This window comes from Aulonocara sp. 'chitande type north' Nkhata Bay, linkage group LG8 (genome assembly GCF_057382095.1).
Source record: "Aulonocara sp. 'chitande type north' Nkhata Bay isolate Kocher_YH1m ecotype deep benthic linkage group LG8, A_spYH_male_GT1.1, whole genome shotgun sequence".
In the NCBI taxonomy this organism is placed as follows: domain Eukaryota; kingdom Metazoa; phylum Chordata; class Actinopteri; order Cichliformes; family Cichlidae; genus Aulonocara; species Aulonocara sp. 'chitande type north' Nkhata Bay.
Window position 1 is genome coordinate 15,355,838 of NC_141351.1, and position 28,000 is coordinate 15,383,837.

The following is a 28,000-nucleotide window of genomic DNA, read 5'->3' on the forward strand; positions in this document are numbered from 1 at the left end:
TTCCTTGGGCTTGGTGAAGTTAATTAACAGATTAGGATGGGGGGGGGTAGTGTGTGATATCCCTTGCGGCGCTGGATAGTATTGGCCAATGCAAGAAATGTGTAATATGTATATATGTATATTTAGAATAATGATAATAAAAAAAAGTCTGGATTTATGTGTTTGTGTTGAAATGAGCCACATCAGAGCGCATCAACTGGAAGTTTTAAATGCCCACGAGGTGCTGGCGTTAATGGGGCTGTTACGACATCAAAATGTCACGTAGCAAGCCGTGGCTAATCCACACACACACACACACACACACACACACACAAACAAAACAAAAAAAACATGGAAGTGTAAAAATGTTCCTCTTGGCTCATCGCTGGACGTGTTGATGGTGAGGTGGTGGTGGTGAGAGGGGAGGAAAAAAAAAAGTGAAATTGACAATATCATTGTAGGAGCGCACTAAAGGGGCGACGGTCCGCTCCACTACACTGAAGTAGGGATGTCTACAGTGGAAGAAGAAGAAGGGGGAGGGTACCACTTTGTCACAGGCTGCTATGTAGATTAACCTTTCAATTAGTTGTTATCAGGTCCTCTCCATGTCTCGGCGCAAGCTTTTCAGCCTTCGTTTCAGGACATCAAATCCCGCAAAATCGCTCGGATATGTCGCGTCGCATTTTATCCTTCGACGTTTTCCCCGATAATGAAGAGGACTATCCGAGGGGGGGAAAAACTTGAAGAGGTAAAACTACCAGCAAATATTTACGGTAGCCTGTGCCCTCTCTCTCTCCCTCTCTCCCTCACGCTCTCCCTCTCTCGCTCCCTCTTTCTTTTCTTTTTTTTACCTCTTTCCTACTAGTTATATGTTCATCCTTGCATGAAACTTGCCGTTAATTTGTTGTGCCTTCTCGCCCACGGCGGCGTCTGATTAGAGATCGGTTCTGTGCAGCCTATAACATCTTAACAGTGGTGGTGGTGAGTGTGTAAGGGGGGGTGGAGAAAGAAAAATACTGCGAAAAATCAAAAAGGAGGCTTGTGTATCATTTCTAATATATATATGTGTATAGCTTAGGTGTGAAATGTGAGGTGAAGCTGAGAGATGGGGAGCACTACTTGAAGCGAAAGAACTAGCGATACATAATTGAGAAGCGGTGATGAAGGAGCCACTCTCCCGGCAGCCGTGTTAACTTGTATTCCCTACTGAACATCTTTACTCCCCCCCTCACATCCCTCTCTCCCGCCTCCAGGGCTCACTATTTGTCCTCATTGGAGATATTTGATAGTTAATGGTGATAAAGAGGTCATGCCATCGTTGCACGGCGCAACACGGGACGTTAATATAATTTTGCTGGCGGATGTGGAGCGAGCGCAAAACCTACTTTTTTTTTTAACATAACGCGTAACGGAATATATATTTATCTTCCCCCCTCTCAATTTAATAGTTTAAATGTTAAATATCGGGAGAATTACGGCTCCTCTCGGGGAAATTATAAAAAAGGGGAGGAAGATAAAGAGAGAAGGAGGCAGGGACGGAGGAGGGGAGAAGGCGATAGCATGCATTTATGCCTGCAGGAGTCTTGCATATGCTACCTGGAATTATTTAAAAATAAATAAATAAATAAATAGAGATATGTGTGCCACTTTAAACCAGTAGTGAGGGCCTTTGCAGGTTTTATGCAAACAAATGATAGATTTAACAAACAGCCAATTAAAGTCTAAAACGATCCAAATCACTTTCAAGTGTAACCAACTGTTTCAAGGAGGGAATCGGAGTAAAGGTGGGCCGGTGTTAAACGCTTTGTAAATGAGGTTAAATATTCGTCTCATTTAATTGCAACTTACTATTTAATGCCTGATATAGTGTATTTATAACTTAATAATAACCCTTCGCTACGTATGGAGCCGCAAGTTCAGATGTAACGCGTGCTGGAGGTGAATGATATCAATTCGTCACTGTAGGCACCTTAAGAGGCGGGTCAATTGAGTGAAGTGACAGATCATACAGCCAGTGCCGTGCCTCTTAGAGTGAGCTCATACATAAAGATTGACATGTGCTTTATCAAACCAGAAATCGGATCTTGTCTTTACAGCCAATATTGAAGTTGCTAGGGAGGGCACATTAGTGTAGGTAAGCTTTAATGAGACTCCATTGGATTGTAATCAGCGTCATGTCGGATTCATGTAAACTACAACATTGTAACAAAATGGCGACTGTTTAGGTGACATCAGTAATGCTGGCAACGCTGTCATTTATCTGCTCAACTCGGCGGAGCGCAAACTCTTCGGTGTGTTAACGTAGTTTTTTTTGTCTTACCACCGCTTTCTTCCGTCGTCAAACGGCTCGGTGGCGACTGCGGACGTGCCCCGAAGCGCCTGTCAGCAGCTGTCAGGAAGTGAGCATTGATTATTACGTGTGTCATTAAAGCTCGCGCTGATCAGTTTCGTCGCCGCGGACGTGGAGCTGTCAAAAAAAAGTCTCGTGCGGACAACTAACGGTTAAACTTTTACGTATGATTTCCTCTTTTTGACTGTAATATGTGTGTTTTTAGCCAGTTTGTGTGTGATATTTACGTGCAGCAGAAATAAATGTTAACTCCTAAGGTTGCCTCTGTTTTTTTCCAAATGCGAAAGGGACTCTGAAACCGAAAATGTGTTTCTTTCGAGGTGACTGTGTACACTTTCCCAGAAGTCGGTAGAAGTTTCTAGCTGCCTGTCATAGTGTGAAAACTTACTACTTTTAGAAGAAGGGGAAAAAAAGAGTCTCTTTTGAAATGGACATCTGGTTTGGTGTGTGGATTATAGTGTCAGACTATGGATTAAGTCACTCTGATTTCTTTAGCAGCCATGACAGCGCCTGCATCTGTTTTTATCCATCTGTTTCTCATGTTTTAGCACATCTTAAAAAGTCCTGCATTCCTCTGGCTTAGCTTTCATACCCGATGTGCCATCAGATAGTTTACAGAATGTGAATAAGGAGAAATAAAAGGTGATCTGACTATTTGTTGTTTTTTCTTTTTTCTGTTTTTCTTTTAGATTTAATCTGGAATTTTAATAAACTCAGCTCCTGGTCAGCTGGTGACTACCATTGTGGAATTTACTAGTGCCAACTTTTGTTGAAGTTCAATGTGAGATACCCAGGATTGAGAAGAAATAGTGAGCGGATGCGGTTGTGGAACATAACTTCTTGATCTTACTAAGGATGTGGATGTACCCAGTTTTCAGCAGCAGAAAGGGGGAATCTTTATGGATCTCATTTTTGTGAGGCTAATTGTTCAACCATGGTAAAACTTGCAAACCCTCTTTACACTGAGTGGATTCTTGAAGCAATACAGAAAATCAAAAGGCAAAAGCAGAGGCCCTCAGAGGAGAGAATTTGCCATGCGGTGGCAACGTCACATGGACTGGACAAGAAGACCGTCCTTGAGCAGTTGGAATTAAGTGTTCACGATGGCTCTATCCTCAAGGTTACAAATAAAGGAAGCGCCTCCTACAAGGACCCAGGACATCCCGGAAGAGTTGGATCAATCTTGCCTGCAAATGCACCTGTGCCATCAAAGGAATCTATATGGAATTCGAGCGATCTGCGCCATATTGATTGGAATAAAATGCTTAGGAGGGCCATCGAAGGCCTGGATGATACCCATGGCTCCTCGCTAAAGAACATCGAGAGGTATCTGAGGAACCAGGATGACCTCTCAGACATTGTTGATAACCCCGCTTTCCGGCAGAGGTTGCGGCTGGCTGCTAAGCGAGCAGTTAACACTGGCAGGTTGTCAAAAAATGGTCCGAGGTATAAGCTCAGCCATGGAAGCGTAGAGGGAAGGAGCTCCAGGTGTCCAAGTGCTTCCACCTTGGTCCTGTCATCTGTGACACTCCTCCCCCACGAGCGAGACCAGGTACACACTCCTCGGCCTCTGCATTGTTACTCCTTCTTGATCTTACTTCAGTCGTGTTGATTCATGTGTCATTCTGAGCTTTTCTTTGCCTAATGCTGCTGTTAACCCAAAAGGAGACATTCCTAAAAGTAGAAACATATTCCTGCTGTTGTTGATGTCTTATTGTTTTTGATCTTCTTGTCAAGCTCTGACATGTGCCACAGCTTTTTTTGGGTTCTTCAGCAGTGGCATTTATTTGAAACCTTCAGCAGTTGGGAAGGTTGAAAGTTCAGGCCACTTAAGAGTAGGACTTTTATGATTGTTGTCTTAATCTTTGGGACTTAAAGCTGGGCAGGTCTGAAACAACGCCATCTAGAGTGCGTCCCTTTGGGATTGTGTTGCTGTTGGTCTCCATAATAAGAGAGCTTGGATAATCAGAAAGTCATGCTGACTGTGTGGTAGGCAGTCTGCTGTAGGCTTCCCACAGGTTATGTAACTCTAGCCTAATGACCTTAAAGGATGTGGCTGGCGTTCTTGTGAGTTGGTGAACAAAATTATGATAGATTATTGGTAATTTGCACGTGAATGAGCATGTGTTGAGAAAGTAAGACTGAATATTCTCCCGACTGCATGCAGCTGTTATGAACTTGGTGCAAACTGAGATGCCCCAGAGAGGAAATAACACCATATAAACAAACTTTCGACATCCACAGGGTGGCTTATAGTTTGCAGAGATTGTGTCTTTGTTACTGGTGTTTAACAATAACACACGCTGCTGACAAATGTCTGCAAGATGACAGCACTTTTGTTCTTGCTTTGCAATTTTAAGACACTGTCAAAGAGTGGGAAGAGTGCTTGATGGAAAATGGTTTTCACTGCGTGACCTAAAGTGCAGTGTGTAGTCATCTAGTTAGTGTGTTGTCAAGGCTTTTTGCATATCATGTGTTGAGGCTTATCAAGATGAAATGCGGTCTAGTTTATGCACAAGTTATGCAGCTGAAGTAGCAAGCAGCATCAGGCTATAGAGATGTCACTCTGCTCTTCACCAGTTTCACAGTGAATAATCAGGAAGCGACACCTTGATACTGCAGCCACAACTGTGACTGTGTCTGTGGTGAGGCCAAAAGTGAAACTGAGAAGTGTTTAGAGACACGGTGTCCTGCAGTGGTTCTCATAGCTGAGGAAGGCCTGCTGTTTTCCATTTGGAACATTTCAACCTATTGCTCGCGGCCTGATGACATCACCTCGCCGGGTCCAGGTTTGCTGTTCACTTCAAAGGATGAGACAGCTCTGCCTGCTCAGTAGTTGAGTGTGTGTGCTGAGAATAAGAGATACTTTGAGGTAAAAAAGAGCAGTCTTGGTTTAGAGTTTATTAGATTCTGAAGAGACTCTGGCAGGAACAAAGGCAAGGAATGAGAGTTTTTTTTCCTGCTGTGTTATGCAACCACTTGAGCTCTCTCTCTCTTTCTCTCTACCAGCACTGTTCTAATAGGACCCCACCCCCTCACTCAGGACAGCCTGCTCTTTTGAAGCAGCATAATTTCCTGTAATGTACTTAATTTAGAATCCCCAAGTAAATCATCAGCATCTCTTCAGCTGCGTTTCTTTCTTTCTTTCTTTATTTTGCATTTTTCTCTTGTACAGATTTCAAATTGCTATTGGTTTTTAATCACAAGAATATTCCTAATGGAAATTAATCCAGCCTTCATAGCTGAGTCAGTGGAGACTGTGTTATGGAGCCTTATTAAGACTTATTATTTTAAACAACTTCACATCACTGTGCTTGGAGCATTTCATCAGCGGCGTACACAGGTTGCACATTAGCACTGTCATTATCAGTCTTTATCGCTTTAGCGGAAATCATATTTATAGTTGTCTGTTAACCTATAATGAAAGTGTCACACAGTGCACTTCGTGTACCTAAACAACAAGGCATAACCCAAAGTATTCCTAACACCAAGGCTCTGTTCTCAAATCCTGTTGTCTGCATCTGTTAGCAGTGATAATACAGACTTCGTTGATCGGTGATCAAGGACGACTGCTAATGTTTTTCCCCTTTTGTCTGCTTGAAGCAAGTCTCAATTCAACTTTGATGAAGCCTTAGCTGGCAGATTTTGCACAGTCGAGTTAACAAAACACAGGGCTTTAAAAGCAACAACATTTTGGAAATGACAGAAAATTAAGCAAAACGTCCACAACAAGTTCTAAAAATTCAGCTTTTGCCTTTACACCAGAGATATTCATTATAACATTTTGTTCTTATAGGTGACCTGTAATGGTAATTTCAGCTCTATATTTTAATTCTTGGACTGTACTACAGTAGCTTTGCGTTGTTTATGCGTTGATAATAATCTTTATTTATATTATATCGACTCTAATAAGCCATTTTCTATCTGTCTTTTGCCCCCTTCACACCAGCTTTTTTCTGATTGGTTGCCCGTCAGAAGCAGAAGGTTTGAACAGCATATAAGGTTATCCACCCTCTGTGACTCTGCTCCTGATTGTTTGTTGATCTTATTGTTATTTTGTCCCTTTTGCGTACAAAAATCATTGAGATCATTATGTGCATTTGGACTGTGAAGGCAATGTTGTCTGCCCTTCTTGAACTTGCTGCCTTTTGTCTGGGTGAGATGTGTTTTATTGTGAGTTATCATCACATATATCAAAAATCACCAGTTACCTCCGAGCCACAGTGTTAAATCATACAGGTGTAGAGTCATCACAAAGCTCATCACATAGATTTTTTTGTGGTTTTATGTCCATAATCACAGCTGTGTGAGCAGCAGTCTGCTTCTAATGCCAGCCCGCTTTCAAATATTGACCTGGCAGGTTGGAAAATCGAGTAATCATTGATGTGGCAGTAAACTGCTTCCCCTCGCCGTAGCAAGTAATTGATACAGCCAGGAACAATGACCAGATTGCCATTGCATCCTTGCTTCACTTTCCCTCTGGGGTTCATTTGGAGTGGAGTGACGGGTTGAAGGGATGCTGCTGTTTTTGTGTTTTGTTGACGAATGGAAAAGGAAAAACAACACCTCCCCCGATTCAAATGAGGGTCAGAGGGAGGTCAGTGCCAGCAGAAATTTGAAAGATGCAAATTGGGTTATGGTCAGGATGATGATCTGCGTCATAGAAACCAGGAACTAATTATGGCCATCCCTAGAGGGCCCTCCAAGGCTCCAGTCAATTGGTGAGGCCTTAGTGTGTAAACTGATGATGAGGTGGGTTATTTACGGTCACACCCTGCGAGTGTTATTTTCCGTTAAGAACTTCCTCTCGAGCTGAGAAGGAAACCGCAGTTTGTTTGTTGCTTCTGTAAGAGGCTTTTATGTATGATCTCACATTTAAAGGGAGACTTGTGAAAGCCATACTGCAGCCATCTCAGTTAAGTCTGGTCTTGATTTCAGCCTAAGATTCATTAGACTTTGACTGGCTTTGTATGAAGTAATGACACAAAGTCTTCCCAGCTCTCGCGCTCTCTCTGAAGTCGGCCTCTCTTCATTCTGAGTGATCAATGGGGAAATCCTCTTAAACCTTGAGCTCATATTTTACTTCTTCTGAACTTAACCGTAAGCCCTTAAATGAGCGTTTGTTCTGAGACTTGCAACATTTACTGTGGATCATGGCAGTAACAATGAGAGCATGTTTTATTATTGAGGTAATTTGATTACATGCTGGTTAATCCTTTCAGACTGGAGTGCAAGCTTTAAGAATTGGATTAAGCCCTTAAACTATGATTACTAAGATCACTTACCCATTCAGATGTAATGGATAAAAGAGGTGGATCTCAGATGCAGCATATCTCTGAGGATAAGATTAATTTATTATTCATTTCTAGTCTGTGAGAACTCCACTCTTTTATTTTTTTCCCATTCTCTAAGCTGCTTCTTCCCGCTGATATTTTCATGGGAGTTTCATTGAATCCGCACTTTTCATGTTAACCAGCAATACATGAATAGTTATCTCAAAATCTGGATCAAAGATTTCAGCGCTGCACACACAGTCTGTCATTCTGTCCCTTAATCAGTTTGTCTTTGCTTGTGTTCCCACACCAGCTCCGAGTCGACCCCATCCCAATATGCAGTTTCTGTCTCGGAACGAAAGAGTCAAATCGGGACAAGCGGCCAGAAGAGCTGCTGTCCTGTGCAGACTGTGGGAGCAGTGGTAAGTCACCTTGTGTAACGCTTCACTTTACTGCATGTTCCCACGAGCCATAACATACTGTAAACAAGACTAAACTGCTGGTATGTTAGCTCAGAAGCAACAGTGTCAGCGTATATGTGGACATAGGTCAGAAATGTGGTTAAAATCTCTGCACTGGCGTATAACATGATGTCATATTTATGCTATATGTATGAAATGTTGTGTTTGAAATGTTGTGCAAACTAAGCTAGATTTCTATCATCAGTCAAACATTTTGCACATTTAATGGTGTTAAAATTCACAGTTTAGTATGTGCCTGTGTTTTCGTATCACGACTCAGTAGTGCTCGATGTTTTCAAAAACATGTTCTTGCATTATTTTGGCATATTATCAGTATCCCAACAAAAACATAAACATCTTCTTTTCAGTAACGCTCCTTTGTGATACATTAACTTGTTTATTTCTCAAGTATAATAAATCCTACTTGACCTAAATTTACCATTTAAAGGCAGCGGTGTCAGTTTTGGCTGCAGAATAGTGCAGAATTACCACTTTCTGTCTGTGTGTGTGAGTGACTCTTTCTCCTTCTTTCTTGTCAACACTGAATACACAGCCAATCCTATTTGAATAAACTTTATTACCTGGGTGTTTGCGCTCACAGTGAGCTTTTACATTGTGGCAGGTTGATTGACCCATAGCGTGCGAGCAGGTTCTGGCCGTGGAGGAAGGCCAATTAAAATGTGTAAAGCAAGTTAACACATTGTACAAGATCAATAAAAAAAGACACACACACACTGTGTACTCAGCTTTAAAGGGCTAACCCTCCTACCATGTTGTACCTGATACACAGAACAACTGTTGAGCAGTCAAAACCTAATGGGTAGAAGTCACGCTCCAAGAGTGTGAATATATAGACATAAATAGATTATTCGGGGGTAGAGTGGGGCATTAAGCAGACACATTGCCTGATATAAACTAATTACATCAGCAGTATTAAAGAAATGCCAACAAATTTCTGTCATCTCACAGTGTTCAGTATATATTCAAGTCATCCAACCTTGGCGGTAGCAGTTTTCTGCATCGGTTAGGCAGATTTCATATTCTTTCACCATATTTTTCTCTTCCCTTTAAGGGATTTATTGGAAGAACAATCTGCAAATTGAGTGGCTGGAGGGATCCAAATTACTTGCAAGCCTCAGAAGGGCAGATGCTCCAAGTGACCATTACAATCTGAAATCACCCAAGTCATTTTCGCTCACTTCAAATTATTTTATAGAGCCACTCCAGTTATAGCAGATCAAAGATCAACCTTTCCCCGCTGCAGATTGTTGGCATTTCCTTTAGTGTTCTTTTGTTCCAGACAAAACTGCTAACCCCCCATAAAATTACCTCTGCCTAGGAGTCATTTATGTTTGAACAATTATTTTAAATGCCGTAAGGAATTGTTCTCCTGGTGACATTTTTATAGCTCAAATTTGACTAAGTAGCGTCGAGGTGGTTTTCATTAACCACTCGTAGTGTACACAAATTGTGCTCTCACTGTAAAACAGCTGTTTTACAACCATGAGAGGGAGCCGGGTGAGAGAAGAGGCAAGCTTTTACATGACTTTCATGGATCAGCTTCCATTAGAATGAGTGCTGCTACTGTTTCTGCCTCATTAAGATCAAATTATCTGTAATTAGTGGCTCAGATGTTTGATCATACTGTTTTTAGACACAACTTGTGCCAGGAGGAAAAGTGTTGTGGACATACAGGCACAGGCCCAGCATTGTTTTTTAGTGATGTAATATGTTAATGTTTAACCTGACTGTGTTGACAAATGAAAAACCTTGTCTCTGGCTCGGTGACAGCGCCAGCGGTGGTAAAATGTCCTGTGCTAATATGCATTTTTTTATTGCTCCTAAAGGACATCCATCATGTCTGAAGTTTTCCCCTGAATTAACCTCAAATGTGAAGAGATTACGGTGGCAGTGTATTGAATGCAAAACCTGCAGCTCCTGTCGAATACAGGGGAAAAACGCTGTGAGTATTACACATGCATCTTAACACACACCATTTTCAGTGTTGTTGGCTTGAAGGTAGATCCCATTTTGTGCATCCCTGAGGATTTGTTGAGATTTGTAAAGCCTCTCTTGTGCACAATTGGGCTTATTTTTCAAAAAAAGAAAGACTTTAAATGACGGGGGTGTTACATGTATGCAACTGGGACATCCTTTACACATGCCTGCTGTTCCCTTTCAGGATGAGATGCTGTTCTGCGATTCATGTGATCGGGGCTTTCACATGGAATGCTGCGATCCGCCGCTTTCAAGAATGCCAAAAGGTGAGGTGTTTATACTGTCTGGCTTCTCTGTTTTCCCCCCTCTGCTGTCAATTCAAAGCCTTTTCTTCACAGAAGGCCGTTTGGGGCTGTCACTCAGCACACAGAGAAGCAGCGGTGGCTTATTAGGAGCTTTGCATGCATATCAAATTATTCCAGCTTCCCTGGGGAGATTTGCTATCTCTGGATTACAGTACTGACCCTACATTGAGGCTTGTAATGATGGTGCACGTACTGTAGTAGGATATTTGGCAGGCAATTCATACGAGTCACATAGCTGAGCTCAACAAGCTGACGCAAAGTCTATTTTTCCAAACGGAGAACTGACCCAATGTTTTTCTTATGGATTTTCGCTTTGTGCTGAGTAATTGATTGTCATTGTGAGCTGGTGGGAATCTCGCCAGCTCTTCCTATTAAAGGAAATGTTTCAAATGAATGTACTGTATGTCCTCTGAATTGATGAACCCACCCAAACGGTACTCTCTCTGTTTGGACACCCTCCAGGAACCTGGATCTGCCAAGTCTGCAGGCCGAAGGAGAACGGGAAGAAACTGCTGCACAAGAAAGCCGATCAGATCAAACGTCGATATGCAAAGCCAATCGGAAGGCCCAGAAATAAGCTCAAACAAAGAATGTAAGTGTGCTGTAATCTAACTAACAGCAGTTACATTATACTCAAGGTTAATTGTTTGGTGTAATAATAGTGCATCTGCTGGTAAGATCTCAATACATGGCAACATTTCTGTAGAGAAGTCAAATTGCCATTTTTATAGTAAACGATCCATGGTCCTTTGCAAACATGCATGCATTACAGTTTATATCTTGACTCTGGTTTAAGTTCCTGACCTGATTAACTATAAATTTAAACATAAGCTATAATACATTTAGCCTCCACAGAGAATAAGAACACCCAAAAATGGAAAACAAATACAGATCACTTCTATGCATTACATAGAATTAATATTGGTAAATTCACGTGTAAACAGCACTTAAGTGTTGTTATTGGATAAAGGAGATCCGTAGACTTTATATATATATATATATATATATATATATATATATATATAGCCTTTATAAAAGATGGTCGTTGCTACCAAGTCTTGTTTTTCTAATAGCCAGCGGGAGGAGACTCATCTACTCAAAAATGACCTTTCTGCACCCTTGTTCTGTGACCTCTGGAACCACTTTCCAAATGAATTTGTGGTTTCTGTCATACTAAGTACAACATAGTTGAAGTTATTTTTGTAAATAATGCTCGTGATTAGTGTCAAAAAGGAGAACAAACCTGAGTATGCTTTAAGGTAGGGCTACCTTAGAACTGATGGCTCACTTCCCCTATGAGCGTCTGCTCACAGTGATGGCTGACATGTGTGTGGCTACTTCCATCTTTTTAAACAGTCTATAGCTGGACGGTGTGTTCGCTCTGGGCTGTAGCAAGCCCCTTAAAACTACAGAAGGTTTAGTATTTTCACTCTCTTGTGTATTCAGGCAAGATGTGCAGATGTATTTTATATCTTGATTTGAAAATATATCTTGATATAAAAATGTTTAAAAAAGTGAATGTAAGATGATTTGTGCAGCCCCTCTATCATTACAATATTTCTATTTAAATGCTATTTTCAGTCAGTAGCAGTGCTAATAATAGTTTGAATGCCCTTTATTGATGCCGCGTGGGGGCATTTCTGCTGTATGTTACAGCAACAACAGTAACAGTTAAATTATATAGATGGTTATACAGGTTATAATTATATAAACAGACATTTTTATGTGTGAAAATGAATAGATGTCCACAACTTACATCATGCTGTGAGCATTTTATTCATCCTGTGCCTGGGAATATGAGCTCCTGGTGTCAGGGTAGAGAAAACAAAAATTATTGTGTCTAACTAAGAATCTCGCAGATAACTCTGAACAGGAAATATGAAGCAAGACTTTAGGCTTTGTATAAATATTACTGTTAACGACATTACATTTCTGAGAATGATTTGTGCCTCAAAACGTTAATGACATAATTACACGTCTGAGTTGATGTTTTTGGTTACATTCATGTGTCAGCAGTGAGATCTACATTTACTTTGCTGTTCTTGTCCCGGCAGGTCTGTAACCAGTGGTGACGGCTCCATGGTAGCACTGGGAGGAAGGGGGTCACCTGGTAGGGGTCAAAAGATTACCGTCTGTTCCACACCTTCATCTGGTCATGCTGCATCTGTGAAGGACGCCCGAGACAGATTTGCTGTTGCAGACCCTTGTTGTGCGGTCGACGCCACCCAATTCACCACTTCCACTCCCTCCACCACTCCCCTCCTCACGCCCACCTCCACCCCAGCTACACTCACTGTTAACAAGAAAATTAAAGGGCTTATCGATGGGCTTTCGAAATTCTTTACTCCTTCCCCCGTGGGCCGTCACATGCGAGCTGTAGCCATAGAGTCGCCCGCCAAACAGTTAAGCTCTAGAGAAAAGGGTCCACCCAAACTGTCCAAGCCACCAGAGCTGTTTGCCTTTGCTGCTGATGCCTCTCAAAAGATAACCCCCTCATCCTCTGCACTTCCTCCTGCTTCCACATTGCCCGGACTTAGCCCCCCCTCGCAGGTGTCCAGCAGCTCCACTTCTGCTAACTCTCCCCAGAGCTCTTCCAGCCAGTCTAGTGTTCCTTCCCTGAGTAGTCTCTGCAATAGCAGCCAACTTAAGGGACTTTTTGACGGACTCTCTCACATTTTTACTACTCAGGGACAGTCACGGAAAAAGCGACTACCTTCCTATGCGCCACCTAAGCCCCTGCCCCATAAGCAGTACTCCCCCCATACGTCCAAAACGGGGCCCCAGCGCCTTGGAAAGAGCGAGTTTAATAAAAATAGGTTAGACTCCACAACTGCTGGGCCAGGCCGACCCAGAGGACACCCGTTTAAGATGGTCAGTCATTTCAAACGTAACCCTTTCTTTAAAAAGCGCAGGACACTAGGCAGGCTGAGGTATAAAGGGAGCCCTCAGAAGGGAGCCCTCTCACCAGGAAAGGGAGACTTGACTGACGGAAGAATTAAGCCTGAGAATAATCATGGTAAGCAAGGCTCGAAATTCCAACCAAGACCTGCGTCTCCACACCTCTAAGCTTCTTCTTTATTTTTTACTTTCATTTTTTAAAAGCTTGACACTCGCAGTTATTTTTTTCCAGACTAGAGCTTATCTTTTCTTTGAGAAGGCACCCTCAGCACTCTAACAGACTACTAATCTTCCTCCTAATTTAAATTCTTTTAGTTTATTAACACAATTTCGTTGCGTTTTGACTTGACTGCGGAGTATACGTGGCTTCCATCCTCTCGCCCGTTGGCTTTTGTCATAGTGCATGGCCCACTAACTCCCTCATGTTGCTCCTTGCTCTGTCTTCGACCGTCTGCAGTAGTGCGCCCATTGTGATCACTACCTAGTAGAGACTGTAGTCCCATCGCCCTCTTCCTCATCCCACCCTCACTCTTGAAATCACTGTCTCCTCTCAACCTCACTTCCAGCGGTCATTACGAACCAGTGATTCACCCACCCAAGCTGACTCAGAGCTGACATGATGATTATGGCCTAAGTGCAGTAACCCTTACATTTCACTGTCTTCAGGAGTGAAGTCACAGCTTAAAAAAAAAAGAAAGACATGTAGGGGGAAAAAAACCAAACGGATGTATGTTTCAAGAAGTTCTAAACAATATCCCGCACAAACACTCGTTACTCCTCCAGCACATTCCATAAATATGTTAATGATGCATCACTTCCACTTGTAATGGGTTTTTGTTTTGGTGGTTAAGTCATGGTGTTGATGTCTTTCATAAAATTACTGCCTGCTTTCCAGCATCAGTTGCTTTTCATGTCGACACTCGCTCCCTTCACTGCATCTGCTTCTTAATTCATGGGAAACTGTCTTGGTGGATGACTAAGCACATGAAAGCGGTTACGCAATTAGAGTGATTTAGTTTCACTTCATTACATTAGGGATTTTCATATAAACATGCAAAGATGATACATTATGAAATTCCTCTGAGACACAGCCTCAGACAGGCTCAGCAGCAGTGCTCACAGTATAAGCACATTTGCATAGAATGCATTTATGAGATTATTCCACGGCTGCTTCAAACGGGGCGCTGTTGATGTGCCGCCTGATGTGTTGATGTCGTGCTATTGTTCCTCTAACAGGCCACAACGGGGAGCTGCACGTGAAGCAGGAGACCCAGGCAGACTTTGCGGCCATGTCCAGAGACCACGTCACAGAGGAGGACATCGAGACCTTCACACGAATCCAGGAACTCGCTGCTCAGGTAGGAAAACGCTATAAATCTTTTGCTCATTTTACGTGCTTGCAAGAAAACTGAAAGGAGAACCAAAGTGGGATTATATACACAAAGAAGGTCTTTCAGTGATAATATGTCATGTCAGTTTTATTCAGCTCTCTTGAGTATATTGTAATATAAAAGGAGCCAACTTCTAATCCAATTGTGTTCATTGCCTAATTGGTAAACTCTTGCCAATAAAAAAGCTAAATACAAGCCAAGAATACATGAAACAATAACCCATGTAAAAGAAAGTCTTCTTTTTGACTTTTTTGTGTCATTTTGCACTTCTTGGAGGTGAACATTTGTCAGCATTTTTAGACTAACACTTCAGACATACAAGCCTAGAGACCCTCCGGAAAAGTGTATTTCCTGACCGGTTTGGGAGTTATTAATTAAGGTTGCTGGCAGTGTCCATATGAAATCGGTTGCAAAGAGGGTGCTGCACCAAAGGCTCCTTGCATGTTTTGGTTGCTAGCAGGTTGCCCATAGTTTGCATGGAAGAAAGTGACTTGTCTACCCTTCACTTTCCGAGCTGTAAGGAAACTTGTGCAATGCTAACTGGAGAACGTTCACCCTAAAAACTGCACCTTTTGAAATGTGTTGGCTGTAACAGTAAAACACCACTGTCCGGTCTGTAGGCCCGTGCAGCAGGGCATAACTGAGCAGGCTAACAAAACATTCGTATAGGTTAAATTCTCCGCCTTCTTCAGACTGTTTATCTTTGACTGAGGGTACAATTTGGCCTCAGTCAAACTGTTTGTCTTTCCACAGAACATTTTGTTTTTCTAAGACCCTGAAGCATGACTCTGGAGTTTCACTCTTAATTTAAACAGATAGATATACTATACGTCTGGAATGCATGGGTCTTAATAAGCAAAAAAGCTTATTTCACTAATACTTACGAATTTAAAAGGTTCTAACTTTGGTTAAAAAGATCAAGGGCTCAAATATAACATAGTTTGTTTATAGACTCAGAAAACCATATAGACATCAGAGAATATGCAGAAATGCTGAGTAAAAATAGTCATTTGAAAGAAAAAAAAAAGAAACGGAAACCACTGGCTCAATCGGTAACTGGGGTGTCAGCATGGTAAAGCTTATCTTATTTGTGCGACTGATTTTGGGCAGATGTATCTTTCATTTCTCACGAGAACCATGAACCACAATCTCGTCTCGACAGAGTTCTTGACACGAGGAACTGTAATGCTGAATTATCTGGGTCACTATATTTATCAGTGTGTCTTTGTTAAATCTTTTTACAGAGAACCGGATCTCGTTCATCACTGATGAACACAGACTCCGTTCGATGCCCCGCTGTCATTGAATTTGGGAAGTATGAGATCCAGACCTGGTACTCATCACCTTACCCACCTGAATATTCAAGGTAAGTAGTATTTTTTGCACCAGATAATGCCAATTTCTTTTGTTGCTGGTGCCGAGTTTATTTCAGTGTCCTGTTATAAAGCCTCTCATGCTGAAGTACAAACCTCAGCTCTCGTTTTTGTCTTCACCAGATTACAAAAGCTTTATATATGCGAGTTCTGTCTGAAGTACATGAGAAGCAAAAACATCCTCCAGAGACACACAAAGAAGTGTGGCTGGTTCCACCCGCCAGCCAATGAAATCTACAGAAAGGACAACCTCTCCGTATTTGAGGTCAGCTTCCCTTTACAGCAATAAAGCAATAACTGTATGCTGCATGAGATCCCACTGAATGGGCTCTGGGAGGGTGGGGGAATGGGAACTGTTTGAACAGTGTCCTCTTGCTCTTTTTATTCCGTGTTTAGGTTGATGGAAATGTCAGCAAACTATTCTGCCAAAACCTCTGCCTGTTAGCCAAGCTTTTCCTGGATCACAAGACCTTGTATTATGATGTGGAGCCTTTCCTCTTCTACATACTTACAAAGAATGATGAGAAAGGCTGTCATCTTGTGGGCTATTTCTCCAAGGTAAGAATTACGGAGTGATTTTATGGGAAATGAAGGAATACCGCACATCATTTGTGAATGCTGATACTGAGACCTCACAGTAGTTTGTCTATTTAGTGATGTGGATTTAACTTCCTCACAGTGGTTCAAATGTGGGGAAATTTTCTGCTTTCTCAGTTTTAGATGACCGTAAATTGATCATCTTGGAATATCTAATGTTATAAAAATTCAAATGTCAGTTGCAGCCGTAATTCTCACACGGCGATACTTTTTAGTGAAACATCTCGGTTTGTGTATTTGATGTGCATGTGCATGTGCACAGCTTTAGACAAGGACAATGGCAGGTGCAGTAAATTGCCAGCTTCAGCAGAGCTCTGACATACTTGATCTGTTTCTCCTTCCCCCAGGAAAAGCTTTGCCAGCAGAAGTACAATGTCTCCTGCATAATGATCATGCCTCAGTACCAAAGGCAAGGATTTGGAAGGTTCCTTATTGATTTCAGTAAGTTCCTTAATGCCTTTTTAGACCACCACACTTGGTTTTTATTATTGGTCTTTACAAACAGTTTCAGATTAAAGGCAGAGTTTTGTAGCTTATGGCAAGGTGCTGTTATTTTGTTAAGGCTTTTCAAGGGTGTCTAATCAAGAGCATTCATGTACAGTGCTTAGGCAATCACAGAAGATTAGGAGTGGGAAACATAACATTCTGGCTGCAGTATTAATTTGATGGCCAGTAGTTTTCACCTAAGCATTGCCTGAAGAGCCCCCCCCCACACAGACACACACACACACACACACCAAATTCTCTCTCCTTGACTTCTGATGAGCCGTGGATGCTGGTTTTTTGTTTTAAGTCTAGTAAATGCAACACATACAATATTTAAAGCCCACAGTCCACTTATGAAAACAGTTGCTGCCTTGAGTGGATTTTTGTGTTTAGGCAGGCATTTTTTTGTCATTATAGGCATTTTATTATTTTTCAAGGGTTGTCTCCGTGCCGACCGTGGAAGACAAGGAAAAAAAGGAGCGAGTGCAGGGGTGGGCAGGCGGTAATGGAGCATTTGATTTCCTGTTCACTTTGGGAACCATTGAGACAGAGATGCGAGAGGATCTGTGATATTGAGAGTGTGCTGATAACAAAGACAGGGATTAAGGGAGATTGAACACAGCTGAGTTCTGAGCTCTTTGAAGGCTTTATTGGAAAATGTAGCTTTGGAGCTGGAAGTTGTTTAGATTAAGATTTTCTGTTATATTGGATTGTATTAGAGGAACACTTTGTCTCAGGTAGCTCTCACAGCAGAGCATTAGTGTGTGTCAAGCGTTCTCTTTCAAATCATACTTCACAGGTCTCAGAGTAGCGCTTTTGTTTTGCTTTATTAATGATAATATACTTGTGAAATGACACAAAATGAAAAACGACTTTTTCAATTAACTTATTGGAATATTCATCTCTAAGTGTATTTATCACAAGCTGCTGTTCTTAGCTTTAGTAATGAATATTGTCATGATTACTGGAATATTATGTGTTCCCTGTTTTGTGATTAGGTTAGCTTGTTTGGTTCTCAGTAGTGGGTGCACATTAAAAGGCATTAATTAATTTCATGCCGCTCATAATGGATGACCCTTGACAGGGCTGCTATAAAACTAATTACACACAGATCCATATTAGTATTTTTTCCTTGTGCGTTATCTCTCCTAAGTGCAGTCTCCTGTGAGCAATGACATCCAGCTGCTTCTCTGTTTCGCTCTGTCGCTTTGTTTCCTCTTTCAACCTCCTTTGTTGCCCTTGCTGGCATGTGTCATACCTTCTGACGGAGGTTGAAGGAGTGGAAAGCTTCTCTCCCTTTTGCACTATTTGAAGGTGAATCCCAACTAGGGTTTGGCGTCACATCTTTACATGAATACAGAGGGAAGGGGGGAGGCGCAGGGATTGGATTACAATCCGAAATAACCCAGCCGCTGCCTGCAGCTCGACTAAAGCATTTTGTTTTTGTTTGAATCGTGTCTTTTTAGGTTACCTTCTCACCAGGCAAGAAGGACAAGCTGGATCCCCAGAGAAGCCGCTGTCAGATCTGGGTCGCTTATCCTACCTGGCATATTGGAAAAGTGTCATACTGGAGCACCTTTATAAGCACCCAGATAAACACATCAGTGTTAAAGGAATAAGCAGGGCCACTGGGATGTGTCCACATGACATCGCCGCTACTCTCCAGCAGCTTGGCATGATTGACAGACAGGATGGCAGGTCAGTTTCAGAGCCACAGTCTCCTTCAACTTGCGCTGCCGCTGCTGCTTCTGCTGTCTGACTTATCCAGGCCAGCGGGTATTTTTAACAGCATATCCATTAATGCCGCCGAATATTGACAGAAGTAAGTCAGGTTAAGCACCCCCAAGGACACGAAGCACCTGCTGCCCCAATGAGCGCTACTTTAACGCTCGTATTTAACCACACTTCACCCTCTGTTACCTTTTGTTATGGATGTAGAGTAATGTGCTTTCCTCTTCGCGAAATAGGATCGTGCTGATCAGAAGGGAACGACTGATTCAGCGACACATGGAGAAGCTCAGGGCGAACCCACGTCAGATCGAGGTGGATCCAGACGCCCTGCGTTGGACACCTTCCACCACTCTGAACGCTGTCCTGTCTGAGGAGGAGAGGGAAGCAGAGATGGATGTAGGTTCCTTTGTTCAAGAAACACTAGTTATTTGTTTCTGCTTGCCTGCAATGCTGTTAGTAAATGTTTGTTTGATTAGCTTGGGAGTTCAAATAGAGGCCATTAATGGGAAAGGCATTCTCACTGTCAGCAGGCATCTAATGTTGTGCAAAATTGCTCTAAATCAGTTCACTGCATAATTGATAGTACTGAATATTCCATGAAATGCAATCTTTCCACGGTCGCTTAACAGGAACGTTTCCTTCATGACGGGCAGACATCCAATCATGACGCTGCTCTTATTATCAGGAGAAACCTGCAGTGATTCATTTGTCATGATGTTAATTCCAATCTCTTGCTTTCCCATTAGCGTCGTTGCTCAGATGTTGGATCCGTGCGTGCGCCTTTCCCAGAGATAATGCATCTTGTCTTTTTAATTACCAGGCTGAGCGGCTGAAGGAGCAGGCCAGTTGCTGGGAGAAGGAGGAGAGAGAGGGCTACATGATGACTCACAGTAGTAGGCAACCTCTCACGAAGGTCCACTGTAAGGTTCCCTACAGGACCTACGAACGAAGGCCCGCACCGCCCTGGACCAGGCGCATCCAGCTGACTGAGGAAGTGAGCGATGAGGAAGCTGACGACGATGACGACGACTCAGATGGCTCACCACCCATCTTGACAAAAGCCCATGCAATGCTTGCAGCCAAGAGAAAGGTGACTGTCAGTGTTTGTGTGTGCCACTGTGGAGTTTGCTTCTAGGACAAAGTGGGATTGAGTGTATGTCTAGATGTTTTCCTTCATTAAAGAGCATGTTGTGGTTGAGATGGAAAGGTTTGATAAATATTCATGAATTCAGTGTAGGGTTCAGTGGCTTCCTCCTGTCATCTCGAGCCTCCCTGTGTGCCTGCAGCTGTAGATAATAGATTGTGTTTTCACTGCTGGTGTCGAGACTGTGCAGGCTAAACCTTGTACTATTGTCAGTGGTCATGGTTAATTTACTGCCCTCCACTGTGCTCCTCACATCTGTTCCGTCTATATGGCACTGCCCCCTTGTGCTGGAGATAATATTACAACTGGCTGCATGATGTCAGGGGAGACCTTTTCAACTAAAACACTATGGAAACCAGAAAAGAATGACAGTGGTTGATGGGGTTTATTTGGTGCATTAGTTACTGTATTCATTTCGCATTTTTCTTATGAAGGATTTCGGAGGGAAGAGCGGTTACAGTCTGAGGCAGTCGGTGGGAAACAACTGGAGAATGTAAAATATAGACTGTGGTTTCTGCTTACTCTGCCTTTCTCATTTGTGGGTTTCCACACCAGCCTGCATTGCTCAAACATTTAGTCTTGAGCTGTGGTTTTAACATTTTGCATTTAGCACAGAATCCTGTATGGGTTTAAAAGCTGTACCATCATGGAGGTCATCCACTACTGCCCCACTTTCCAGCATTAACAAAAACCAATCTGCTTTGATTGAGGTTTGTTTTCATTGGTTCTTCTCATGTTTGTATTTCAGAGAACCCTGGTTCTGAAGAAGAGAGGGCGTAAAAGAAAGCGGATAAACAGCAGCGTAACGACAGAAACCATCTCAGAGACGACAGAGGTGCTGAACGAGCCATTCGACAACTCGGAGGATGAGCGTCCCATGCCCCTTCTGGAGCGCACTTTTAGAGTCGGTGAGATGGATGAAGAAGATGAGGAGGAGGCACACAAGGACAAGACACCAGCTGCACCGATAAAACGACGAAGAGGTCGCCCAAGGCTGGAGAAAAATGTGCAAAAAGACAATCTCGAACACTGGAATGAAGGTACTTGAGCTATGACTGCTGTTTACAAAAAACCAAAAAACAACTAAACTTTATATTTCTTATGTTATTTCTCTACACTTCTATGCCTATGTCATGGCAAACCAGTAAAGTGTTGCATTGTTTTGATCTGTAGGAGCTGATCTTCTCTCTAAGAGACCCAGCAAACCCCGTCCAGTGAAACGGAAGAAAGGCTGGCCCAAAGGAGTGAAACGTGGACCTCCTAAATGGAAGCTAAAGAACGAAAGAAAGATGGGCTTTAAGCTGAACCTCTACACACCCCCTGAAACTCCAATGGAGGCAGAGCAGCACCACATTCATACTGAGGAAGCAAAGGATGGGCCGCACCAGGATGGCGTCCATGTCGATGAGGGCAGCAAGGCAGGCAGAGGCTCGGCAAGTCCCAATATAATGCTGGACAGGTTCCCCTCTGAGCCCCCAAGTCCTGCTGACCATGGCTCCCACAAGTCGAGCTCTCCAGAAGCATCACCGGTAGCTTCTCTGGTGTGCTCCCCAGCTGCCTCTCCTGGCGCAGTGTCCCCAAGGCAAGTTGATGCAGCTGATTCACCAGAACCACCTGAAGATGACCAGCAGGAGGTCCAACATGAGCAGAAATCCCCAGCCAAAGATGTAGTGCACAGCACAGAGGGTGCTGTATCGCTAGAGAATGAGAATGAGGAAAATGAGGAGGGCGAGCAAAGAGCCCAAATAGAGGATCAGGATGCAGATGATGAAGATGACCGCCACAGCAAGACAGCAGGGCCAGAGAATAATACAGAAGACCTGGAAGAGAGTTCAAAAGACTTACCCAAATGCATGCCAACTTTTTTAGATGCAAAAGAAGACAATGACTCTGAGTTGAGTCAGCAGGTTTCTACAGTACTCTGTAGTGAAGCGGAACCAGCTACTGCTACAGAAAGCATCCAGGATAGTGCGCCGGCAGAACCATCAGAAGCAACACCGGCACCTGAAGCGGCAGCAGTCACTTCAAAAGCAGCTGTAGACTCTGATAATCCTGCAGACTCTGAGTCAGAGGAAGAGAGTTTGCATAGTCCTTGTCCAGAACACCACCTGCCTCTTCCGCCTGCAGAGAGGCCAATACTCAATCCCATGCTGAGGGAGGATCCCCCAGTCTGCACAGAGATTGACTCAGAGACAGCCCAAGCTGTTCAGTCCCTGACGCAGGAGACCGAGCGGGAGAATGTTTTCCAGGACTGCGTGGAGAGCCAGGAGCCCTGCAGGAACCTGCAAACGTATGCCCATGTGAGCCAGAGCCCCCAGATCACCTCGCTGGATGACTGTCCTCAGTCAGATCACAGCAGCCCCCTTTCCTCTGCGCACTCCCATCCCAGCCAATCAGTACGCTCAGTTAACAGCCCAGCTGTCTCCATCCTGGACAGTGGCTACACGCAGATCAGCCCTGACCACAGTGCCATCTCAGTGCCGTCGCTCCATAATATGGAGACAAGTCCCATGATGGATGTACCGTCGGTGTCGGATCACTCGCAGCAGGTGGTGGACAGTGGCTTCAGCGATCTGGGCAGCATTGAGAGTACGACAGAGAACTACGAGAACCCCAGCAGCTACGACTCCACCATGGGCCAGAACAGCTGCTCATACGGCAGCATCCCCCCTAGCGGCCTGCCCCAGAGCAGCTGCGCCGTGAGCCAACAAATGGCTGCCGTTAACCCCGGCAGCTGCGGGATGATCCAGCAGAACAGCCTGAGCTCACCGCCGCACTGCAACGTCAAGTCACCGCAGGGCTGCGTCGTGGTTGAGAGGCCTCCGAGCAACAGCCAGCACAACCAGCACAGTCAACACAGCCAGCGCAGCCAACACAATCAACACACCTCCCACAGCAGGCACGGCCCACACAATCAGCACACCCAACACAATCAGCACGGTCCACACAATCAGCTTACCCAGCACACTCAACACAATCCCCACAACCAGCATAGCCACCACCACAATCATCACCTGCAGCACAATCAGCTCAGCCAGCACAATCCGCATGCTCAGCATAGCCTTCACAATCAGCACGGTCAGCACAGCCAGCAGCAGTCTATGACTCAGTGCGCCATACCCACCAATTTCGCCACCACCATGCAGCTGGCAGACATCCCTGAATCTGACAACCGAAACTTTACCCTCTATGAGAGGATCAACCACCAGGGGGAGTATGGCAGCGGGCACTATTCTCAGTCCTCTGGCCTTAGTCTCGCCAAATTGCAACAATTTACCAACACATTCATAGAGCACCCTCACTCGCTGCCTTTCAACCCCTCGGCCTCACACCCCATCACATCATACGCCAACACCCCCTCATTATCATCGCAGCACTCTAGCCTGGTATCCTTGTCCCAGACGCCACATCGAGTCCCCAACCCACAGGTGCAGGCCACCGTGACCCCGTCCCCGAATCTCAGCTCACCGCCACCCATGATGCTACAGCGCAACATGGGCATCCCGCACTCGCAGCGGATCCAGCCTCAGATGGCCTCCAAAAATCACATCTCTGCACGCTCCAAGTCGGCCTCGCTGTCGCACCACCAGCAGCAGATGTACCCCCGGCCGCCACAGGCTGTCGCCATGCAGGCGCCATCCAGGACGCTGACCGCCATGCCACGCATGAACATGAGCATGAACATCATGCCGGCACCAGCCTACAACGTCAACTCCATGAACATGCCCTCCCTCAACGCCATGAACGGCTACAGCATGAGCCAGCCCATGATGAACAGTGGCTACCATGGCAACCATGCCTATATGAACCAGTCACCCCAGTACTCTATGCAGATGGGCATGATGGGAACACAGCCATACCCCCAGCAGCCCATGCAGGCTCCACCACATGGCAACATGGTGTACACTCCAGCTGGGCACCATGGCTACATGGACACAGGCATATCCAAGCAGTCCCTGAAAGGGCCTTTCATCAGGCGGTAACTGTCCGCAGGACTGAGCTGCTTCTCCTCGTGTGCATTTTGCTGTTAAAAGATGCACTGATTTGGCCTTTTCCCTTTTTTCTTTATTTCTTTTTGTGTGTGTGTGTGTGTGTGTATGTCTTCATTTTTCCTTTTTTTTTTTTTTTTTTTTTTTTCTTGTTGTTGTTATTGTTAATGACTTATTAGAAAAACCAGCAGAAGCAGCAGCACTTGGAAAGAATGCAAAAAATTTCATCAGTGAGTAAACTTTGAAGTTAATGTTTGAAAAGTATTTTTTGTTCCTCCAGATGGGAAGCCTTACATCATTATGATGAAAATCTATTTAATTAGTGTTAGTGTCTCTGATGTGTCTTTAGACCAGGCGGGTTCAGAGCTCACAGGTAGAGATTTCATCAGTGGTCTTGTGTAGCAGCCTCAAATGAAGCCATTTAACGTGCCTGCTACAGGTGGAGATAGTGGCTGTTTGAACCTGTTCAGTGTACCTGTCTAACAGTGCTGACAGTTAGTTTGTACTATACTCATGCCTTTGTATATTTAAATTATTGTACTTATTTTGTAAAGTGACAACTAGCATGCTTCAGTCTCTGTTAGTGACAGTGCATTGAGTAGTACTGTACAAGTGTTGTGCTTAATAGCAAGCCATTTTAAAAATATCTGGCCTTTACTAGGTTTCCCTCTATGGGGAGAAAGATGAAAAACTATATTTTGTTAATTCTAATAATGTAAAAAAAAAATATGTAAACTTAGTCTTGTTTTCTGTTTGGTTTGAGAGGTTTTATTGCTATGTATGTATAATTCTGAAGTCTTTTGTAACAGATCTCCTTGAGGCAGCTTTCTGTTTAATAAAGCAGACTGATTTCTGTCAAAGTAACAAAGCATATCTCAGTGTTTTTACCCTGAAAAATTCTAAAACATTTCGAAATGTCCAGAAGTGTGGCAGAATTTAAAAAAAAAAAAGAACTAAATGATTATAATGATGAATAACAATAAAGAAAATATAAATTTAGTCCAAAGTCGATATTTTACATAATGCCTTTAAAGCTACGTTTTCATTCCATCTGTAGATTTGTTTTCTATCTTTATAAAATGTTGGATTTATATTTTACCGAAGTGTAGAAGAATAGATCCTGTGAATAGACCAAACTAAGCTAATGGATTGCATGTAAAACGCAACTTGTACTTGTGTTTTTGTTTATATTGCTCTTTTGTAATCTTTCTACCTGTACAGAGTTGCTGGTAAGAACGGGGGGAAATACCTGGCTATGTGCACACAAATCGGACAGAATGACATTCTTGTATTTATGACTTTTCTCCTTTTTGTCAGTCACTTAAAATGCTGTACATTTTAGCATAAGAATAAATTATGATTGACCATGTACTTCACTGTTCCCCTTTTAATTTCAAAACATGCGTGTCGCAGAACCCAGCGGTAGATTTTGAAGGGTTGTGATAATCCAGGCAGGTGTTTTTTCCTGGAGATTTGCTAGGACGAGGCTGAGGCTTAACTTGATTTGCACTCAAAATACTTATGAGTCGGGCTTTAATAGACCTGATCCTCGAGTAGGACATTTATTCAGTAATCTGAGAGCCAACTTGGATTTCTCACTATGATTTGCAGTTTGGTTTGAGACTGTCCCTGATATATAGTCATGTGAAAAACTCAAGTGCACCGCGTGATTCATTTGCTTGTACAACCACCTTCAGCAGCAATAACGTGACGTAATCATTCTCTGTTTGACTTTATCAGTCGCTCACATCTTTGTGAGGGACTTTTGGCCCACTGTTCTTCAGTTCACTGAGGTTTGCAGCTGTCTTAAACTCCCATCACAGCATTTCAATCAGGTTGAGGTCTGGACTTTGACTTGAACATTGCAACACCTTAATTATTTTCCTTCTTAGTCATTCTTTTGGAGACTTGCTGCTGTGTTCTGGATCATTGCCCTATTGCATGATACGTTTTGGGCCAAGCTTTAGTGGCTGACCTGATGGCCTCATATTTGACTTGAGAACATTTTGATATACACAGTTCATACATAGTTGAATCAATGGTTGCAAGGTGTCCCGGTCCTGTGGCTACAGAAACAGCCCAAATCATGACACCTCCACCGCCGTGCTTCACATTTAACATGAGGTGTTTGTGCTGATATGCTGTGTTTGGTTTTCTCCAAATATGTTTCTGTCCATTATGACCAAACATCCCCACTTTGCTCTTGTCTGTTCCAGTGTTTTTAGAAAGTTTTAGTCTTTTTCTAACTAAACTGTCAAGACCTTTGACATTTAACATGCTAATGGATTCCTGCAGAGTCTGAGATCTAGCTCTTCGAGGTTTTTGTTTGCAATTTCTCTGACATGTCTGTGAATTTACCAGGACATCAGCTCCCAGGAAGATGTTGTGAACAATACTTCTCACTGTACAATGATGGACTCTTAGGTTGCATGGAAAAAAGCCTCATAACTGTTCTGAGATTGATGGGCAGCAACAGTTGCTGATGTCGTTCCTCCTTGGCATTGTGTTAACGCACAGCTGAATGCCTCCAGACCAACAAACCGCCCATACTTCTGTTTTTATAGAGGTGCTCAAATTGCTGATGATTAGCAGCACCTGGTTGCTACTTACCCCTGACTTTACTTTTATTCCTATGGAAGCAGTAAAGCTGTACTTAGTTTTAATAGGACTTTATTTTTTTCACATGGCTGTAACTCCTAGCATGACGAAGTCTTAATGGCTGGGATTTGACTTAGTCTCCGCTGACTTTAGTCTCAGACTGATCAGCCACACAATCAGCTTTCCCCTGCAGATTCCCCCCTTTCTCCAAGAGGTGCTGATCCAGCTCTCGCAGCTGCTTCAAAAAGCCCCAGTTAGGGATGATACGCCTGCGTTTTTTTACGTGCTCTATGGCGTCGACCACCGTCATGTTCTCACAGATCATGAGATAGGCGAGGAAAAGTGTGGCGGACCGACTCCTTCCCATCACGCAGTGCACCAGCAGTTTATCTGCAGACGAATCGGAGAACAGATTCACGGCATGTTTTAGGCAATTTTCAGCCAAAATATTAGTTTTTTCCTGTGCAGCTGTCTTACTCTGAGGATTGCTCAGTGTCTTCTCAATAAACTGGGCAGCGGAGAAAAAATACTGGCTGAGGTCAAAGGTTGCGACGTCTTCTGCTACTACACCATAGTATACAATGTCCATGTCACTGTAGTAGCCCGCTCCAGTGTCCACGTTGTTCCATGTCCCCTCTGCTGCATTCAGGATGTGCGTAATTCCCAGCTTCTTCAGTGTGTACTTGTCCTTTGCAGTGTCCCTACAAGAAGCCAGTGTCAGTATCATTTTAATCCTGTTATTTTTATTCAGTTTAGACATTTTATGCTTTTATAAAACCTTTTTCTTACTTACTCATCGCCAATAAAGACATTAGGCCAAACCTCGTTGACATGAGTGTAAGCCACACTCCCTCGGTTGAGGATTTTCTCCAACTCATAGCCCCCAGGTGTGGAATAATCATCCACTGGACTGGATTCTTCAGCTGCCCGAGTAACATTTATCTTTGTGCCAGTCTTCGACTCGCGAGAAGCCATTTTCTTACCGTGGCTTCCTCTCACACATGATTTATTTGCTTAAGGAGAAAAAGAAATGCCACACTTGCTTCTTTATTTTTTCTTATATTCCTCCACCCCTCAAACTACTGTCATAAAAAAGCACAGTTTTTGCTTTTTTTGTTTTTCACATGCATCTTCAGCAGCACTCACCCGGAGATTGAAGTCCTTCGTTTTTCTTCCCGGGAATTCGGTTTTCATCATTCTGGCAGCTGGTTGTGAAGCAGCCCTTGAAGGCAGAACATGGTAAGGTTTTAGTTCTGGCAGGCTCAAGTCAGGGCACAGATTGTATAACCGCTCTGTGACGGGCATCAAATGCAGAGGATATTTTTAGGGCTGTGATGTGGCGGGCCTCTGACCTTTGCTGCCACGTTCTCTGCCTGTGGGGAAAACTTCCACCCAGCCAGTCCCTGCCATCCACTTCTGAACACACA

At 43.5% G+C, this 28,000-nt stretch overlaps 2 protein-coding genes across 8 annotated transcripts; one reads left to right on the forward strand and one right to left on the reverse strand.

The window, feature by feature from the left end:
- Positions 1-322: 322 nt before the first annotated feature.
- kat6b (K(lysine) acetyltransferase 6B) lies at positions 323-25,346 on the forward strand. Of its 7 annotated transcripts, none has more exons than XM_086303807.1 (17): positions 323-727; positions 3,019-3,881; positions 7,916-8,024; positions 9,911-10,026; positions 10,246-10,327; positions 10,829-10,958; positions 12,421-13,382; positions 14,501-14,622; positions 15,900-16,021; positions 16,152-16,293; positions 16,425-16,586; positions 16,973-17,066; positions 18,578-18,809; positions 19,079-19,238; positions 19,663-19,932; positions 20,735-21,026; positions 21,160-25,346. In XM_086303807.1, the coding sequence occupies exons 2-17, from the start codon at positions 3,264-3,266 to the stop codon at positions 23,967-23,969; spliced, it is 6,423 nt and encodes a 2,140-aa protein (XP_086159933.1). In that variant the 5' UTR covers positions 323-727; positions 3,019-3,263; the 3' UTR covers positions 23,970-25,346. The 7 variants fall into 7 exon arrangements, with proteins under 7 accessions (XP_086159933.1, XP_086159937.1, XP_086159932.1 ...); XM_086303811.1 differs by lacking the exon at positions 323-727 and adding an exon at positions 2,000-2,113; XM_086303806.1 differs by lacking the exon at positions 323-727 and adding an exon at positions 2,125-2,270.
- Positions 23,829-27,872, reverse strand: LOC147323464 (dual specificity phosphatase 29-like). The gene is made up of 5 exons (XM_086303827.1): positions 27,720-27,872; positions 27,367-27,586; positions 27,051-27,274; positions 26,765-26,963; positions 23,829-25,201 (listed from the first exon to the last, which is right to left on the reverse strand). The coding sequence occupies exons 2-5, from the start codon at positions 27,546-27,548 to the stop codon at positions 25,117-25,119; spliced, it is 690 nt and encodes a 229-aa protein (XP_086159953.1). The 5' UTR covers positions 27,549-27,586; positions 27,720-27,872; the 3' UTR covers positions 23,829-25,116.
- Positions 27,873-28,000: the final 128 nt, after the last annotated feature.

What these genes read in the sequence shown, in the direction of transcription:
- kat6b (XM_086303807.1), top strand. Translation starts at nt 3,264, where the DNA reads ATGGTAAAACTTGCAAACCCTCTTTACACTGAGTGGATTCTTGAAGCA. An exon ending in AATAAGCTCAAACAAAGAAT is followed by an intron (nt 10,959 to 12,420) that starts GTAAGTGTGCTG and finishes TTGTCCCGGCAG; the next exon opens with GTCTGTAACCAGTGGTGACG. An exon ending in AGAGGGAAGCAGAGATGGAT is followed by an intron (nt 19,239 to 19,662) that starts GTAGGTTCCTTT and finishes TTTAATTACCAG; the next exon opens with GCTGAGCGGCTGAAGGAGCA.
- LOC147323464 (XM_086303827.1), bottom strand. Translation starts at nt 27,548, where the DNA reads ATGGCTTCTCGCGAGTCGAAGACTGGCACAAAGATAAATGTTACTCGG. An exon ending in GACACTGAGCAATCCTCAGA is followed by an intron (nt 26,964 to 27,050) that starts GTAAGACAGCTG and finishes ATTCGTCTGCAG; the next exon opens with ATAAACTGCTGGTGCACTGC. An exon ending in TTGGAGAAAGGGGGGAATCT is followed by an intron (nt 25,202 to 26,764) that starts GCAGGGGAAAGC and finishes CGTTCTTACCAG; the next exon opens with CAACTCTGTACAGGTAGAAA.